Genomic DNA, 16,456 nt, shown 5'->3' on the forward strand with positions numbered 1-16,456 from the left:
GGAAAATTTTAGGAAGTGATAGTACACACCCAGATAAACAATTTTTATCAAAGAATGCATGGTCGAAAACAAAACGCAAAGGAGCTGGCGCATTTGGAAAGTTTTTTCATACAAACGAGAAAGCTCCATTCCTATTGCGAGTTACGTTATTTGTCGCCAAGCTTTCGGCCGCTGCAGGGAAAGTTTGCCTATCTTTTCTTCGCCGTTGTACCAGCATAGCCGCTGCCGGCCACTGTTTTGAACACTTATTGTAATCACATGCCATTAAATTTGCTTCTATAACTTAACTTCATCGTTCTTTGTGTGTTTTTGCCCCATAAAAGAACATAAACTTTGAAGCCTTCTAGCGGTTTTGGGTTTTGTTTTCGACCATGCATTCTTTGATACAAATTGTGTGTCTGGGTGTGAACTATCACTTCCTAAAATTTTCTCCATCTTTTTAGAATCACCCTGTGTGTGTATATATATATATATATATATATATATATATATATATATATATATATATATATACCACAATAAAGAGAGAGAGGATAAAATAAAAAGAGAGAGAAAAACGAAGAGAATTAGTAAGTTTTATTAACTGCGCATAAGCTGCAGGTATATAGAACTCATAAAATAAGTTAAAATATTGAGAGGACATGGAATGCAGATGAAAAATTATTAAAATAAAATTATTTTTATTTATCTTTAAAAAAAAAAAACAATTTTACTTTAATAATTTTTCCTCTTCTCTTTTCATTAATATTTATTATACTCCATGTTTTCTCGATATTTTAACTTTATATATATATATATATATATATATATATATATATATATATATATATGTTTGTGTGTATACGTGAAGAGCCATATAAAATCATCAGTTATAAACAACAAGTGGTTGTCGTGGTAATAAACAGTTCGTTCTCGGTATGGAGTTGAGCAAAAGTGTTTTTCATCTACTAAATCAGAACACAGACCGAACATCTTATAACTCGATTTCTTGAGGTTGTCGGTTCCGGAATCGAACCAGACTCCGAGGCAGAATCTTCTTCGGCTATTGTTTCCTGCACAGGGAGGGAAGAAAAAAGCTCAGATTATTGAAGGAAATGGAAAATCAAATAGGTAACTTTAGGTCAAGTCTGAGAAGCTCCTGACTTGAAACGTTGGGTACTTGTTTTTATATTTTGTGCAACATACAGGGTACAAAACTGTTCATGGTAAATTTTGCTTTCTTACACTAGTAATTTAAATTATAGAAAAAAGTGAGTTCAGTAAATCATGCAGATACAAATGTAAATTTTTTTCCTTCAAAATGCAAACAAGTGGACAACTATAGTTTGTCTACCACAAAGTCTGTCTGTTGTTATGGAAACAAGAATGTCTCATTTCAGGGAGGGTAGCTTCTCTTCACTCCAGGACTAACACAACAGAACGAAGAAAAAGATTCACTTTCTCTCGCTGACCCAAGTGAAAACCCCTACTCACACCCCTACTTGAAATAGTTTTACCTCGTTACCATAGTCACCACCACGGGTCCAGACGAATGGTTAGGGGAGTTCCTGCTGTAGACAAACTATAGCCATCTTTTCCTTTAGTGTCGTAGTGAAGTCAATCGAACTGTTAGTTCAAACGTGAATATTTGTCACAACTTTATTTAAAATTGAAACTAATATCGGCTGAAAGCTCAATTTCCCCAGAAAGAACAAGTACAGCACGTTACGTAACACATCTGGTTGAAGCTTCTTCCTGGTTTCAAATATAAGGCACAAGTTGAGGCAAATATTTACCGAGAAAATGAAACACTTAAGAGGCACCACCAACGCCTTCTACAACTGAAAGCCTCCACACGGTTTTTTATAAGTTGTCCGATCATACTATAAAGGTAAACCAGTTTACGAAAGAGCCATTTAATAGAAAATCTAGTAAAAATAAGAAAGTGGTAGCAGATATATGTCTAAAAAATTTTTTTAATTTATGAATATGATCGGTTTGTCTTATTTATTTGTCTACCACTACAGATTCAATTCTCAAATATACACGATAAATTTCTCTCGAGTACTTTGAAAATAGAATTTGAGTACATGCGCAGAACTGGCTCAATTTTTAAACAGTCTGCAGAGACTACTTATGGAAACCGTGGGGAGGCTTTACGATGTAGGAGTTGATTGGTTCCACTCAAGACGTGTCTTCATGATGATTGCATTTTAAAATTTTGAAACAAAACTCTTAAAGCTTACATTTAGTTTATCTGAACTCTACATTATAAATTTGAACTGTCAATTAAGGTGGGTTTAACACTGATAGCTTTTGAAAGGCCGCGGAAATAGTCACGGATTAGAAAACTATTTAATTAGCGTTCCCTTAACAGAAACAGTGGTGATTTAGAGTAGAACATATCGTGGAGACATTAATGCCATTCTTTGAGCCTTGGTGGCTTAGAGCACTTGCTGCCTCCCAGTGAAGTGAACCGGGTTTGAATCTCGACGATGGCTGGTCGATACGAATTCCGCACATGGCTCACACCAAACACGGTGCTGGAATAAAGCATTCTCAGTGTAGACGGATTATGGGTAAGATACCACTTGCCGTCTGGAGGGGAGGTTTGGAGTAGCCGTGGGAGGTTTTCGTGGTTTTCCTCTCGATGTAACGCAAATGAGAGTTAGTTACCTAAAAAAGTCTCCACGAAGGTAAATTTCTCCCAATGCTTGATCCAGAAGTTCCCTTGTCTTGGGTTGAAAACTACAAGGCTACGGAATTGAACATTGGTAGTTGTAAACTTTTATCTCTTATCAGATAAACCGAAATTATATAATGTGATAATTAACATATTTTTTTCCCACCAAGGCATTGATAGCTTCATCATATCACATTGTCGGAAATCACGAACGAGCCAACGCGTTTTTATCACTTTTTTCCTATCATGTACTTTTACTACCGGAATCTTTCTACAAAGGAAATCTTCTTCTTTTTAAAGATTCTAAAGAGATGTCATTTAAATTAATTAACTTGAAGAAATTTGAACTTTCGCGGAGAACTTTTTGATGGCACTAACCAGCATTTGCATTGCATGGAGAAAAAGACCACGAAAACATCCCATGGTTAGTCCGATGGCAAGGGGACTCTAACTCATGATCCGTCGACCACTGAGTATATTTTAAAGCCAGCACTGCGGTCGGTGCAAGTCGGATGCAGAATTTGTAACTACCAGTTATCGTTGGGTTTCGAACCTGCTTCACCTCATTAGAAGACGAGCTGTGTGATTATTGATAATCGGAGGATCACTTTGTTGGATTAAATGTGTTAATAGTGCCCTGTCCTGGAGTCATTCTTCGATGTGACTATGAAAGCAAACGCAAGTCTTTTACCTCCTTAAATACCCTGAATTATGAATCACTACTGTATTTCTGACGCTATCACGCTTTTCATTGGGAAACTTTATATACATGTTTCAGAAATAACATAAAACATAAACTCATGTTTGTGAAAATTGAAACACCATGAAGGATTTACGCGAGTGAGCTGAAATTTTCACGAAATGCGAAGTAGAGCATGATATGCAAATGATTAGAATTTCAGACCTGTAGCGCATGCGTATGCTGAGCAGCGCCCTCTGAACGGCGGATGGATCCGAATAAATAGACGGCTGTAGCCAAGCGAGTATGGTTATCGGTGGTTATCTGCTAGTGGTAAAAGTTAGCTTAGTCATTACTTATGCCTATTCGCCGAAAGATAGCGAGATTTCAACAACTTACGGAGTCTAAACGGGGGAGAATCATCGGCCTTCGTGAAGCTGGATTATCTTATCGTGCAGTAGCCGCTCATGTGCAGCGTAACAGCAGCACAGTGATGCTTGTTTGAAAGCAGTGGACGGACGAGTGTCGGACAACTCGGAAATCCGGGAGTGGACCCCGAAATGTCACGCCAGCTTGCGATGACAGACACCTGTTCGGCGTTGCTCTAACGGACCGTACGGCTCCCTCTAGACAACTGGCAGCACGGTGGTCAATAGCTATAGGTGCTTCATTGTGTGCTTTATCAATTCGTAGACGTCTACTGCAGCGTGGACTGCGTGCAAGGACTTCTTTGTACAGGATCCCCCTCACGCTAAACCTTCGCTGCATGCGGCTGCAATGGGCCAACCAGCATAGGGACTGGCTTGCTGATTGGCAGCGTGTCGTGTTTTCTGACGAATCTCGCTTCAATTTGTGGTACCATGATGGCCGCATTCGTGTTAGACGCTATGCCGGTGAACCCCATTTTCCGGAGCGCGTTATCGAACGCCACAGTGGACGGAGTTACGGTCTGGGGTGCCATAGCATATCACGGACGATCTCAATTGCTACGAATTGTGGGTAATCAGAACAGCAACCGGTACATCAGTGAAGTTCTACTGCCCCAAGCTGTTTCCTCCTTTCAAGCCTTGCCAGGTGCTGTATTTCAACAGGACAATGCCCGCCCTCATATTGCTAGGACTGTTCAATCATTCCTTGCATAGCGACAGGTGCATAGCTTCTTCCTTGGCCGGCGTATTCCCCCGATACGTCGCCGATTGAACATGTGTGGAATTTCGTTGGTCGGCGTCTCGCTCATAATCCTCGTCCTGTTGCTTCTACAGACGAACTTTGGGTACGCATACAAACAGTATGGAATTCTCTTCCTCAGACAGGCATTCAAAGTTTGCTTGACTTCATGCCACGTCGTGTAGCAGCACTTATTGCGGAGCGTGGTGGCTACACAAAATACTGATTTCGATCTCTTGTTATTGTTTGCTTGCTTTGAAAGTTTAATCATTTATTTTTACCACTACCACTCAACTGTGTATTAAATTTCATTCAATTATGACGATTCCTTCATGGTGTTGCAATTTTCACAAACAGGATATATAAACAGACAGTTGAAAACAGACAAATATTGCAATCTTCGAATGATATCGCTACGAGATCGTTTTTTCCTGCATGCAATTCTCATCGGCGCCAAGAGAAAAAGGAAAACCTGATTGGATATATTTAACCAATCAGGTTCTCATCTGACGGCCAGTGGACTTGCGTAAATGACGCGATGTGAGAATGACTCTTTAAGCTTTCTGAAGGGACAGCTTTTGTCAGTCTGCGAAGATCTGTGATATTGGCCCGTGTTAAACTGTTCTTCAGTAAAAAGCTCGAGTGCCCCCGATACTCGGGCTACCAAATATAGTTGGCAATTCTGATCCTCGCTGCACAGGGATGCTTTCCCTACCATCGCCCATTGTGTAGTTGCAACTACTACACTGGTGTAAGAAATTAAGAAAATTTGCAGACTGGGATCTCTAAGAACTACTAGACAGATTTTAATGAAATTTGATGTGTGTTACAATACAAAACAAATAACCATTCCACAATTGTAATACGCACGCATGATCGTGCGTGTAACACTCTTTGGAGTCGGATGGTATGAAACAGCGGTTGCAGAATAAACATAAAATGGTTTAATAGGTGATATGAGACTATGAAGAAATGAAAAAAAATTGGAGAATATGTCAACCAAAGCTGACGTCTTCAGGGGGTACCAGCTGTCTTTTATGACATCCGAGGCTGGTACCCCCTGAGGACGTCAGCTTTGGTTGACATATTCTCCAATTTTTTTCATTTCTTCATAGTCTCATTTGTTTAATTCCTCTTGGACTCACTGCTGCTTCGAGCTTCTTTCCATAGGTAAGATGCATTATTAATATTTTTAGTTGCTATAATATTTTGAATTCTTTACTTAATAGGTGATATGGTACCCCTCTTACAGATATACAGACCTTGCAGCGTGATTTCATACTTGGAGATAAGGCAGTTTATAATTTCATATTCATATGTATTATAATTGTTGAATGGTTATTTGTTTTGTATTGTATCAATGTTATGTAGATAATATCAAATGTCATTAAAATCGGTGTAGTAGTTCTTAGAGATAAACGACCCAATTCTCTTCATTTCTTAGACCAACTTTAATAACAAAATGAATTTACCTGTTCGTCCGAAGAAGGATCTAGGGCGTCCAAAAACTCTTCGGGACTCCTGATGAGGATGGGTGATGGGACGTGTCTTTCAGAGGGCATGTTAGAGAGTGGGGGTGAGACGAAAGAAGGCGTGATAAAGTGAGTCAACCTCTCGATGATGGAAGAAAATCGGGATTCCCAGTCAGCCTGTCTACCGCTTCCACCATGTCCTCCAATACCTTTTTTTTTTTTTTGGAGGGAATAAATTTTATTTTATATTTCGCATTGACTACCCTTTGTATAAATATTTTTAGAATTACTTTCTTTAAAAAATGAAGTTAAAAATATGGATGCAGAACCTAATAGGCGATCCATTAAGCGTACGCGGGGCCCTAGGCCATTCAAATTTTTGGGGCCCTTAAATTAAACTTTTTTTTTCTTAAATTTTTTATTTATTCAAATATAAAAGTATTTATATATCTTTTCATTTAAGAAAGCATATTTAAAATTAAAATAAATAATAATAAATTACCTTACCTTATTTTATTAAATTCGAACTAAAAAATAATCATAACATTTTGAAAAAATTTGAAAAATCATTGTTTTTCTTAATTTTTTAAAATTTATTTTCAGAAAATCCATTTTATGGGGGCCCCTAATCATGGGGGCCCCAGGGTATGGCCTAGTCTGGCCTAATGGGTAATCCGGCCCTGAGGCGATCGCAACGCTCGAATTCGCCATCTGGGTTCCATGCCTTTCCCCCTTCCCTCTCCTCCTATTTTCAGTTGTATAGGAATGTAATACGGTATTTTTCCTTTTTAAAAAAAATATTTTTCGTATTTAATTACTAAAAAATACTTTTAAAATTTCTATGACACTTTATTTTAGAACTATGTTTAATGTAGTGTTCAGTCCCAAATAGTTTCTTAACTTAAAAGATTTTGATCTATTTGAAAATCAAAGCGGAAACTAAAGTACTTCCTTCTTCTATGACTCACCACACGCTAATGGTGAAAGCATGCGAACAGGTAGAGAGTGCTGTTCTACGCTACCTATAGCCCATTTCGATCGCCGATAGAGCTAAGCGCTAAATTCGTAATAAGACTTCCTACTTCAGATTTATTGTTACGTCTAAGCTTAAAAATCATGCTATCTTATATTTATTTTGATACTGTAGACAATATGACGTGTGCTATTTGTAAATCCCCCTTTAGCAGTAAACATAAAGATGACACTCAAAACATAGCAAACCCTTATTCATGTCTCGACTCTCGAATTTGTCTTAAATCAATTTATGGCTTATGTCTCTTACGTGGAAAATTGAATATAAATCTCAATAATAAATCTTCTTAAACCTTCAAGAATGTTCACACATCGCCTCCTAAACATGTAACATAACACTGGAAGTTCTCAAGATTTCGTTCTAGTTTCAAAGTTGTCTTCATTCAATTTCAGTTCAGAACTATTTCCATTCAGCTCCAAATCTATACACTCAAGATGTCTCAAATTAATATTTTTTAAGTAAGAGGAGAACTTGCAGCTTATTTGAACAAAAAAAAAATAGTTTATTGCTCCCATTTAAATATTTAATTATTTTATATTCGCTGCGTCAGGTAAATTCAATAAAGAACGCTATACGTGGTTGCACGTGTGGTTCGCTTGAATTCCTTCATTAAATTTAATTAGTTAATTTTAGTTTATATGGTTGTAAAAATAGTAATTATTTAATGAAAGTAACTGAAATAAAATGTTTCTTTGTTGAGCTAAGTAGGAATTGAATTATTTTTTTTTTTTTTTTTTTTGCATTACTTGTTTTCAAACGACTCTTACCTAAGAAACAACCCTAGTATTTAAAAATAATATTTCTCGATGTTGTAAAAAAACAAACAAAAATGTTAGATTAAGAAATAGTTTCTAAAAAAGAAGTTACCACACAAATCAACATAAACTAAAGAGCTAAGAATGAGGGCCAAAGCTCCAGGTGGTGGCCAAGGTGTAGGTTCCAGTATGATGGGCACTATTGGTTTCCTTAGAACGTCAGCTAAGCTCATCTCTCTTGTGCAAAGAGGGGAAAGAATATAGCGAGGGGTCAGGCAGCAAAGAATAACCTTTAAAAAAAACAACCACTTATTAAATATTTACATTGTATTGTCTTTTGGGAATTTACTTGTATTTATAAATTACGCATAATCAAGGAGCAGAATAAATCTGCAGACTTTTCAAGAGTAATAAACTCAAATTTCGAGGAGGGCTTTATCGACGATTTTTAAATTTGAATAGATAGTAAAATATTAATCTAATGATAAGAGAACAAGCACACAAGACAAGCTTACTCTTGATGTTTTACAATAATATGTGAATTATCTAACTATCTTTCCTTAAAATAAAAGAATCTGCTTACTGGTTAAAATGAAAGTTGAGAAATATACAATCGTGATTCAATGGCTATAAAGAAATGACTCCATTTACATTTTGAAGATGATCTATAAGTGTTTTGTGTAACTAAACTTATATTATCTTAATAATAAAGAAAAATTGAGCTGTCAGAGGATTAATTAATGTGCGAATTATATAGGTAGTTTTGAAATTACCTTGTTGAAATGGAAAAATGGAACAATTGTTTTGCACTTAATAAACCAACTTAGCTAATCTTCAAATGAAATAGAATAACTGCACTTGCAACTGATACATTAAGTCGAATTATCCAGATTCAGAAGTATGGACCTTACTTTAGATTTATTGATGCCCTCGTATATCTTCCCATAGAGTGCATCTCCGGCCATCAAGTGACCGACGTCCATCCAGCAAGTGTAGCCAGCAAGCTCAATCCTGTGTCGAAGTTGTAAAACAGCCTCTTGGGAATCCCAGTGATAACTTATGAATACAGGAGGGGAGGGGGTCTCTTGCTGTCCTGGAATACAGAATTCATTTTTTGTTGATATTCTAGAACAGAAAGAATTGGAAGAAAAAGTTTACATTACGCAACATACTTGTCTCCTCCTTAGGCATTTCCTATAAACTGATACGTTTTGAAACAGAGAATGATAAGAGATTAGAAGCCCCTCATTCACGAATCTTGGCTTCGAAGGGCAGATATTTTCCGATATGGGCGGCCCTATATAGAATTGTCAAATTCACCCGATATTTTATAATCATTATTCAGTCAATATAAGCCTTATTCTGGCCCTATATAGGCTGACACTGCATAGGACCAATATTAAAAAATCTAGATATCCCAATATTGGTCCCGCGGTGCATGTTCATATTAAGCCAGTTTTGAGCCCAGTTGGGGATTCTTTTATTGCTTTCAACTTTTCCGATAATTAAATTAAAAAAAGCGCAGTAAAATTTCGCCATTTCTAATCAGTTTCAGACAAATTAAAGACATAAAACTTTTGAACAAAAAATTAGATGCGCTGTTCTAAAAAGTTAAAGTTACCAGTGGCAGATGGAACTGATTTAGAATTTCAGGAGCACAGAAGTGTCGAAATCCTCTCTTACCTTAATTTTTAACCAAATTTGCTTTCAAGATACTTTTAAATTACAGTTAAATATTAGTAAGTTATGATAATTCTGATTTAACTAATTCTTAGGGACCAAAAATATTATTCGCTGAATCGTGGATAATTCGTAATATCTTTTGCAAAAAAAATTGACTTACCTTATGAAATACGTATTTGAACATCACTAATATGTAAATACATGAAATAAAAAGAAATCTTGCACTTTTTATTCAGGAACTTAAAATACAGCGAATGATTACGTGCTGGTTAATTTGAAATTTGAAAAGCATTTCCTGAGTATGGCTTGCTTATTTCCTCGATTCCTTACTTTAAAAAGTTCTTTTTCGATGTCATGAATAGAAAAAAAATACTCCTTCATTTACATCTTGCTGCAGTAGGTAAGTTTTCACTGTTTTCAAACCGTGCAAAACATCAGAAAAAAGTTGCAGTTTTCTCTGGAGATTCATTATCACCGACTTCTGTGTCAGAGTCATTGTTTCCTATAAATCTACCTCATTGACATCATAAAATTCGTTATATCGCGAAATTCGGTAAATAGGGGTTCGTTAAACCGAGGCTCGACTGTATTTATAGTTTTCAGTTTTTATTTATTTAAACTTTTTTTTAAAAATTTTAGTAGACAATTTTAAATAAAAAATCCCAAAAATTTGAAGGGAAGCTTCTATGCCTCTTATTACAAATCAGGTACTAAATAAAACATGACACTATCCAAAATGTAATACAAATCAAAGCTTCGTTGTCAGCCTTTTTCTTCTTATTATTTTTCTTATTCAACGCTGTTTCATAATCTACTATGGATTTAAATAAATACTGAGTCAAATCAGAATTATTTGATTCTTGATGTCTTACTATATATAAAAATCTAGTAATAGTGTCGCAGTTGTTCGTGCATTTTGATTGACCGGAAAATCACGTGGTAGGATCCAGTTTTTCCTCATTCCTTGCCGTATTGGTTGCCATATTGGTTGTCATATTGTCTTGCCAGATTGTTTTGTCAGCATAAAATTAATAAAACTCATCAAGGTATTGTTTTTCGATAAATATTTTTGTATCCCTATTTTAAAGTTATTTTCCTCTACTGCTATTATTACGCTTTTAATTAGAAACTAAGAGAATTGTTGTTGTTTTTTTTATTATTATTATAATGTAACATTTGTACATTTATTAAATTACTGAGCTACATTTTAAGATGAAGTTATTCAGAAATATGGTCTAATCTTATTAACCGTTTTACAATTGTTATTTTTGTGCAAATAACATATATATATACTGTTATAAATTACAGTTAAAGAGATCTGTTCAATGATTTAGAACTTAACGATCAGCTTCATGCACAATGCGATGCAAGCAATGATAGTATTTAATATATCCGCCCTGTTTGGTAAGCGAAAATATTAAATTCCGGTTGTGAACTCATGAAATTTGCTTGAACAATATAATGCTATAAAACTATAAATGTTATTTTAAGAAATGATTACTTCTGTTCACCGATAGATCTAAGTATTTATAATACTAATAGATAATAATATTTGGACTTGGGAAGTGGAGGCACAAGCGTAAGCAAATAGAATTCCTATTAAATACATAGTATTCAGTTCAGTTACATATTTACATACATGTTAAGTGAATAATTTTAACTTCAGTAGTACTGAAAAAAAAACTGTTTTCTGCTAAGAAACAGCAATTATTGCGAAGCAATCCTCGGGGTCAAAGAGTAAGGTATATAGCGAATAGAGGGCTTAGTTCCCTATAAAAATATGTTTTGCGTCCGAAAACACTGGCAAAATGTGCTAAACAAAAGTGAAAACATGTCAGTTAGGCCTATTGAACGAGGAGGTATAGTTCGTTCACCAGGAGTTGGCACTTGGCCCCGCCTTCATCACGTGGTATCTGACAATACTATTTTTGAGAGAAGAATGTGGACAATCCTAAACAAGATTGCAATTTGGCGATCTTATAACAAAAATATTTACTACGCAATCTTTGAGTGCATTTTTTTAACATTAAATATGTCATAAATTTGATGCTATTTCTCTCTTTTGAGTGAATAGTTTGTTCTTTTGGAGACGTTTTGCTGGGTAAACAGCAGTTTTTGAATTTAAAATATATATGTAATTAGCTAGAGTAATGAAAAGTAGAATAGCAGATGATAAAGCAAAGTTAGTGACTGAAAAAGAATTCACTGTTTGCTTTAGGCACTCATTAAAGGTTGTCTCACTTTCAAGCGCGTTTCTCCTCTTACTCCCGCGTTGGAATAAATTTTGCTTCCGAAGAGGTGGTACTCAAGAGTCAACTCCTGGTGAACGAACTATATATAACAATTATTATTATTTTTAAATAAAATTTAAACGATTTTCCGAAGCAGCGGTTCTCAAAACTCGTTACGATACTCTTTTACATGAATTGGAATATGAAGAAGAGTTTACCAAGTTCAAGTGTTATGTAATTGGCGACATCTATTCTGTCTATTTGCTCCAAGCAACTGACCAACAAATCGATGCAATATCTCGTTCTGCCATTGCTGTTTATCCAATGTTCTAAGAGGCTGACAGGTGGGATGGCTTCTTCTCCAAATCTTTTGATCTCTCGCTCATTGTAACCTGTGAAGAAATAATTTTTTAAGATTATACTTTTTAAATTACCATAAGTAATTTAAATTTTTACCATAAGTAATGTTAAAATTCTAATATTTTTGGAGATGTAATTTTACCTTAGTCATTCATTTACATACTAATAATGACATAAAATTATAATTACTATATATTTTACATCCTATCCCCTTTTTTTTACGAATTTTAAGGAGGGATAAGAGGTAAGTGGGGGAGACGAGAGAGGAGGATCACTGTTTATTTTTTTAGAAATTTGAAGACACTTATTCTAGAATGTATACTAACTCAATCTCCTGGCTAAGGCAATCCAGTCATGTCCAGTGTTGGCACATGTAAGCATCTTCCCAACCTGCGTCAACCATGACGAATCCTCCTTCAATGGATCATTCCACAGATCTGGATTAGATATGCAGTCCAATTGGATACTTTCTGAACACTTTGAATATTCATCTGAAACAAGAATATTTTTTTTTTATAGTTGTTCTTTTTTCCATTAGCATCGAATGTGCGTATTCCTCATTTTCTGCAGACCGATTAATTACTTTATTTTATAACCGTCGTAGAACAGCCACCCAATTTTGGATGTATGACTATTAATATTCAACTCCGTAACCTTGTCATTTTAAACATAATCCAGAAGACAAGGGAACTCCTGGATCGAGTATTGGAAGATATTATGCCTTATAGGAAGATTTTTTTGATGGAACTAATCCGTATTAGCGTTACATGGAGAGGCTAAACCACGAAAATCTCCCACGGTTAACTTGACGGTAAGGGGACTAACCCATGATCCGTCTATCACTGAGGATATTTTTTACATCAGCTCTCTGGTCGGTGCTAGCCGGATGCGGAATTCGTATCGAACAGCGATTGCTGGGATTCGAGCACTGTTCTCCTCATTGGAACGCGAACGCTCTATCCCCTGAGCCACCACAGTTCCTGATTGATTATTGCATAATTTTATAAAGAATATACCTACACACAATTTGTACAATACACGCGGATGGCCTTCTGGATTGGGTTCAAAATTACAAGGCTACGGAGTCTAATATTATTAGTCGTAACCCCCCCCCCCCCCCAAAAAAAAAAGAAAAATTGGGTCGGCTCTTCAACGATGGTTATAAAATAAATAAAATAAAATACACGCATGAAAATCCGTTATTAAAGTTAATTAAACAATCTAATAAATTGCCATTTTTTATGTTTTGTGGTCTTGTGACCGGCAAATCGCCTAAATTAATTACAAAGATTACTACAGTAGGGAACCGATTATCCGGAAAGATCGGGACCATCGCTATTCCGGAAAACTGATTTTTTCGGTTTTCTGAATCGCTAAACAAAAAGCCGTTTTTTTATCGTTAAACCCAACTAAAAAAAATTTTTTTTTTTTTTGAAAATGATCTTAAAAAGAAGAAAAAACGATAGAGTAATGCACTAATGATTATTTCCAAAATGGTAAACATTTTTCAAAAAAGAACGAAAAATCCTAAAATCTTATGAGGAAAAAAAATTTTTTTTTTTATGGCGAGAAAATTTATCGAATTTCGTTTCGGTTTTTTGGTTTTCCGGTTTTCTGATTTCCGGATAACGGGTTCTGTACTGTACTATGTAATACATATATTACCGTGAATGACCGAAACGAAGAAAATGTAAACTTCCACCGGTGAATGTCGACAATCACATAGTCCCTTCGGTGAATGTACGAAATATTTGTTATATCCGATTTGATATTAATTCATTCGTCGATGTTAGTATATTTATTCGATATTTTAATTATCTGCTGAGGATAGATTAGGAGAAACATTAGTGATCGGAGTACCTAGCAGTGACACTGAACCTTAAAAAAAACATCAGTGCACTGGGCAAATGTATACCGGGCAGTGGCACTTAACTAGACCTAGTATATATTTCGGACATTCACCAAAGCGACTATGTGACTGTCAACATTCTCCGGTGGAAGTCAAACAACCACCCATTTGGGTCTTTCACAGATATGACATAGATATTAGCATATTGCATATATGTATAAACAAAACTAAATTTGAATTAGGTATACGAATACAAAAAAGTGAAAAAGAAACGCAGATACGATACTCAATTTCCAATAATTAAAAAAATAGAGACACATCAAACAAACCTTTTATGGAGGCACTGAAGAAATATTTCTGGATAAAATCTGTTCTTATCAAACGGAAATCGCATTCTATTACCTTAAATGCAAAAAGAAATACAATATTAAATTGTTACAAGATTAGGTGAATTGTAACATTCGATACAAGTTTTAGACGAGTTAAGTTTATTTAATAAATTTCAGGGAACACTCACGCACGCAGAAACATTTAGTTACACAGGATCGAACCACACAGGCTCCAAGTTTCACCCAGAAACAAACTTCAAATAACTAATAACATAGTCACTTAGAGTCTTAACCACTAAGGTTACCCGTTTCACTAAGAAACTACTCCGACAGACAATTCCAACTGACTCCTCATTTACATTGAGAAATCATTGCATTTCCTTCAGACGAGCGACATCTGGCGGGATAACATAGAGGCTGTTGTCTCGCTTATTACATATATATACTTTCACTTAGAATGAATCTAAATTAGTCCAGAAAGTTAGAGAGATTTATTAAGAGCCTTGAAATGTACAGGAAGCAAAGTAATTATTGTTTCGGCTTAAAACATGTGATCTTTTTATAGGACTAAATAATGGAACATTAAATGACAAATTAGAACATTCTAGAAACTTCCAGAAGATACAGAAATAATATATGAAAGCTTATATTATGTTTATAGAATTTTAAATTTTCTACGAGCCCTTAGGATCGAACTCTAACCTTTGATACGGAACAATTATATCATCTACTCAATATCTATTTCCTATACAACCTTCCACTGATTTCAATTAATTAATTAGGTTATAATTGAACATGGTTTTAAGTTAGAAATAATTAGCTTAAAATAATTTTTTATTTGGACTGTTAAACCACCGATTTCAGCGAAAAATAAATGATGATTCGCTGCACAATCATTTCTTCAACTATTTCAGCGATAAATAAACAGTCAACCAAACTCAAACAATGAACTCGTTTTCAGTCACTTCACTTGATCATCTGCTATTATACTTTTCGTTGTCCAGCTAATTGAATATATTTTAAATTTAAAAGCTGCTGTGTTTAGTAGCGAAATGTCTCCAAAAGGACAAACTATTCACTCAAAAGAGAGAAATAGCATCAAATTTATGACATATTAAATGTAAGAAAAATGGACATAAAGATTGCGAAATAAATATTTTTGTCATACGATCGCCAAATAGCAACCTTGTTCAGGATTGTTCACATCCTTCTCCCAAAAATAGCGAAATAGTATCGTCGGATAGCACGTGATGAAGGTGGAGCCAAGTGCCAACTCCTGGTGAACGGACTATACCAAGTCATTGCATAGAATGCCTGTACTTTTTTCATGCGTCATTCTATGCATAGAATACGTAAGTAATGCATTTAGTACTAATCATTTCATAGTTAAAGGATAGTCACGCTTTAAAATATGTTGATTATGCGTGAAAAATGAACACATTTTTGGCATTCTATAGAATGATCAGATTTCACACATATACGATAAAATGACTTACTTTCTTGGCGAGGCATTCGTTGAGCGTGAGTAGATGCATGCAGTGGAAATGAGTGCATTTCACTATATCGTGCCGTTGGCATGTTTTGGCACACGGACACGGAATGTTGATGGAATAAGAGAGTCTCTTGTAACAGACATCTCTCAGGTACTCTGTCTCCCTTTCCAATAAGTGACGAACCTTTCAACATAGCACATTATGCATATATATATATATAGCATTATAAATAAATACAAAAAACACGAAAAAAAGTTTTATTTATAGCGCGTAAGCTACAAGTATATAGAATTCATAAAATAAGTTCAAAATGTAAAAAAAACAAGAGAAAAAATACAAAACAATGAAAGAAGGGGAAAAAAATAATAATAAAAATAACAAGAAACCGGAAGAAAAAAAATCCGAAAAAAAAGGGACAAACATTTTAAAAAAATCCGAAAATAAAAGATATAATCTTTTCATCAGCTCACACGATTATATCCACAAAAAAAATATATTTTGATATATTTGAGATTATAGATATATTTGAGATATATTTTGCTTTGGCTATATTGATACAATTCTAGAAAGCACTCCTTTTGTGGCTATAATCGTGGAGCTGATGAAAAGATTATATCTTTTATTTTCCGGATTTTTTGAAAATTTTCGTCCCTTTTTTCATATTTTTTTCCCTTTCGGTTTCTTGTTATTTTTATTCCCCCCCCCCTTCTTCCATTGTTCTGTAATTTTTCCCTTGTTTCCTT

At 35.0% G+C, this 16,456-nt stretch overlaps 1 protein-coding gene across 1 annotated transcript in view; it reads right to left on the bottom strand.

Annotated features, from left to right (window-relative positions):
* Positions 1-560: 560 nt before the first annotated feature.
* LOC107451071 (uncharacterized) overlaps positions 561-16,456 on the bottom strand; it is a 70,982-nt gene continuing 55,086 nt past the window's right edge. Inside the window, exons 17-24 of the mRNA XM_087158613.1 lie at positions 15,717-15,896; positions 14,221-14,293; positions 12,369-12,533; positions 11,901-12,074; positions 8,680-8,861; positions 7,881-8,058; positions 5,981-6,189; positions 561-1,052 (exon numbers count right to left, since the gene is read on the bottom strand). Of these exons, the coding sequence (XP_087014739.1) occupies positions 948-1,052; positions 5,981-6,189; positions 7,881-8,058; positions 8,680-8,861; positions 11,901-12,074; positions 12,369-12,533; positions 14,221-14,293; positions 15,717-15,896 (1,266 nt within the window). The 3' untranslated portion in view covers positions 561-947. The remainder of the gene's footprint in view (positions 1,053-5,980; positions 6,190-7,880; positions 8,059-8,679; positions 8,862-11,900; positions 12,075-12,368; positions 12,534-14,220; positions 14,294-15,716; positions 15,897-16,456) is intronic.

Source organism: Parasteatoda tepidariorum, chromosome 3, assembly GCF_982258835.1.
Source record: "Parasteatoda tepidariorum strain Cologne lab strain chromosome 3, Ptep-v5.0, whole genome shotgun sequence".
Taxonomy (NCBI): Eukaryota; Metazoa; Arthropoda; class Arachnida; order Araneae; family Theridiidae; genus Parasteatoda; species Parasteatoda tepidariorum.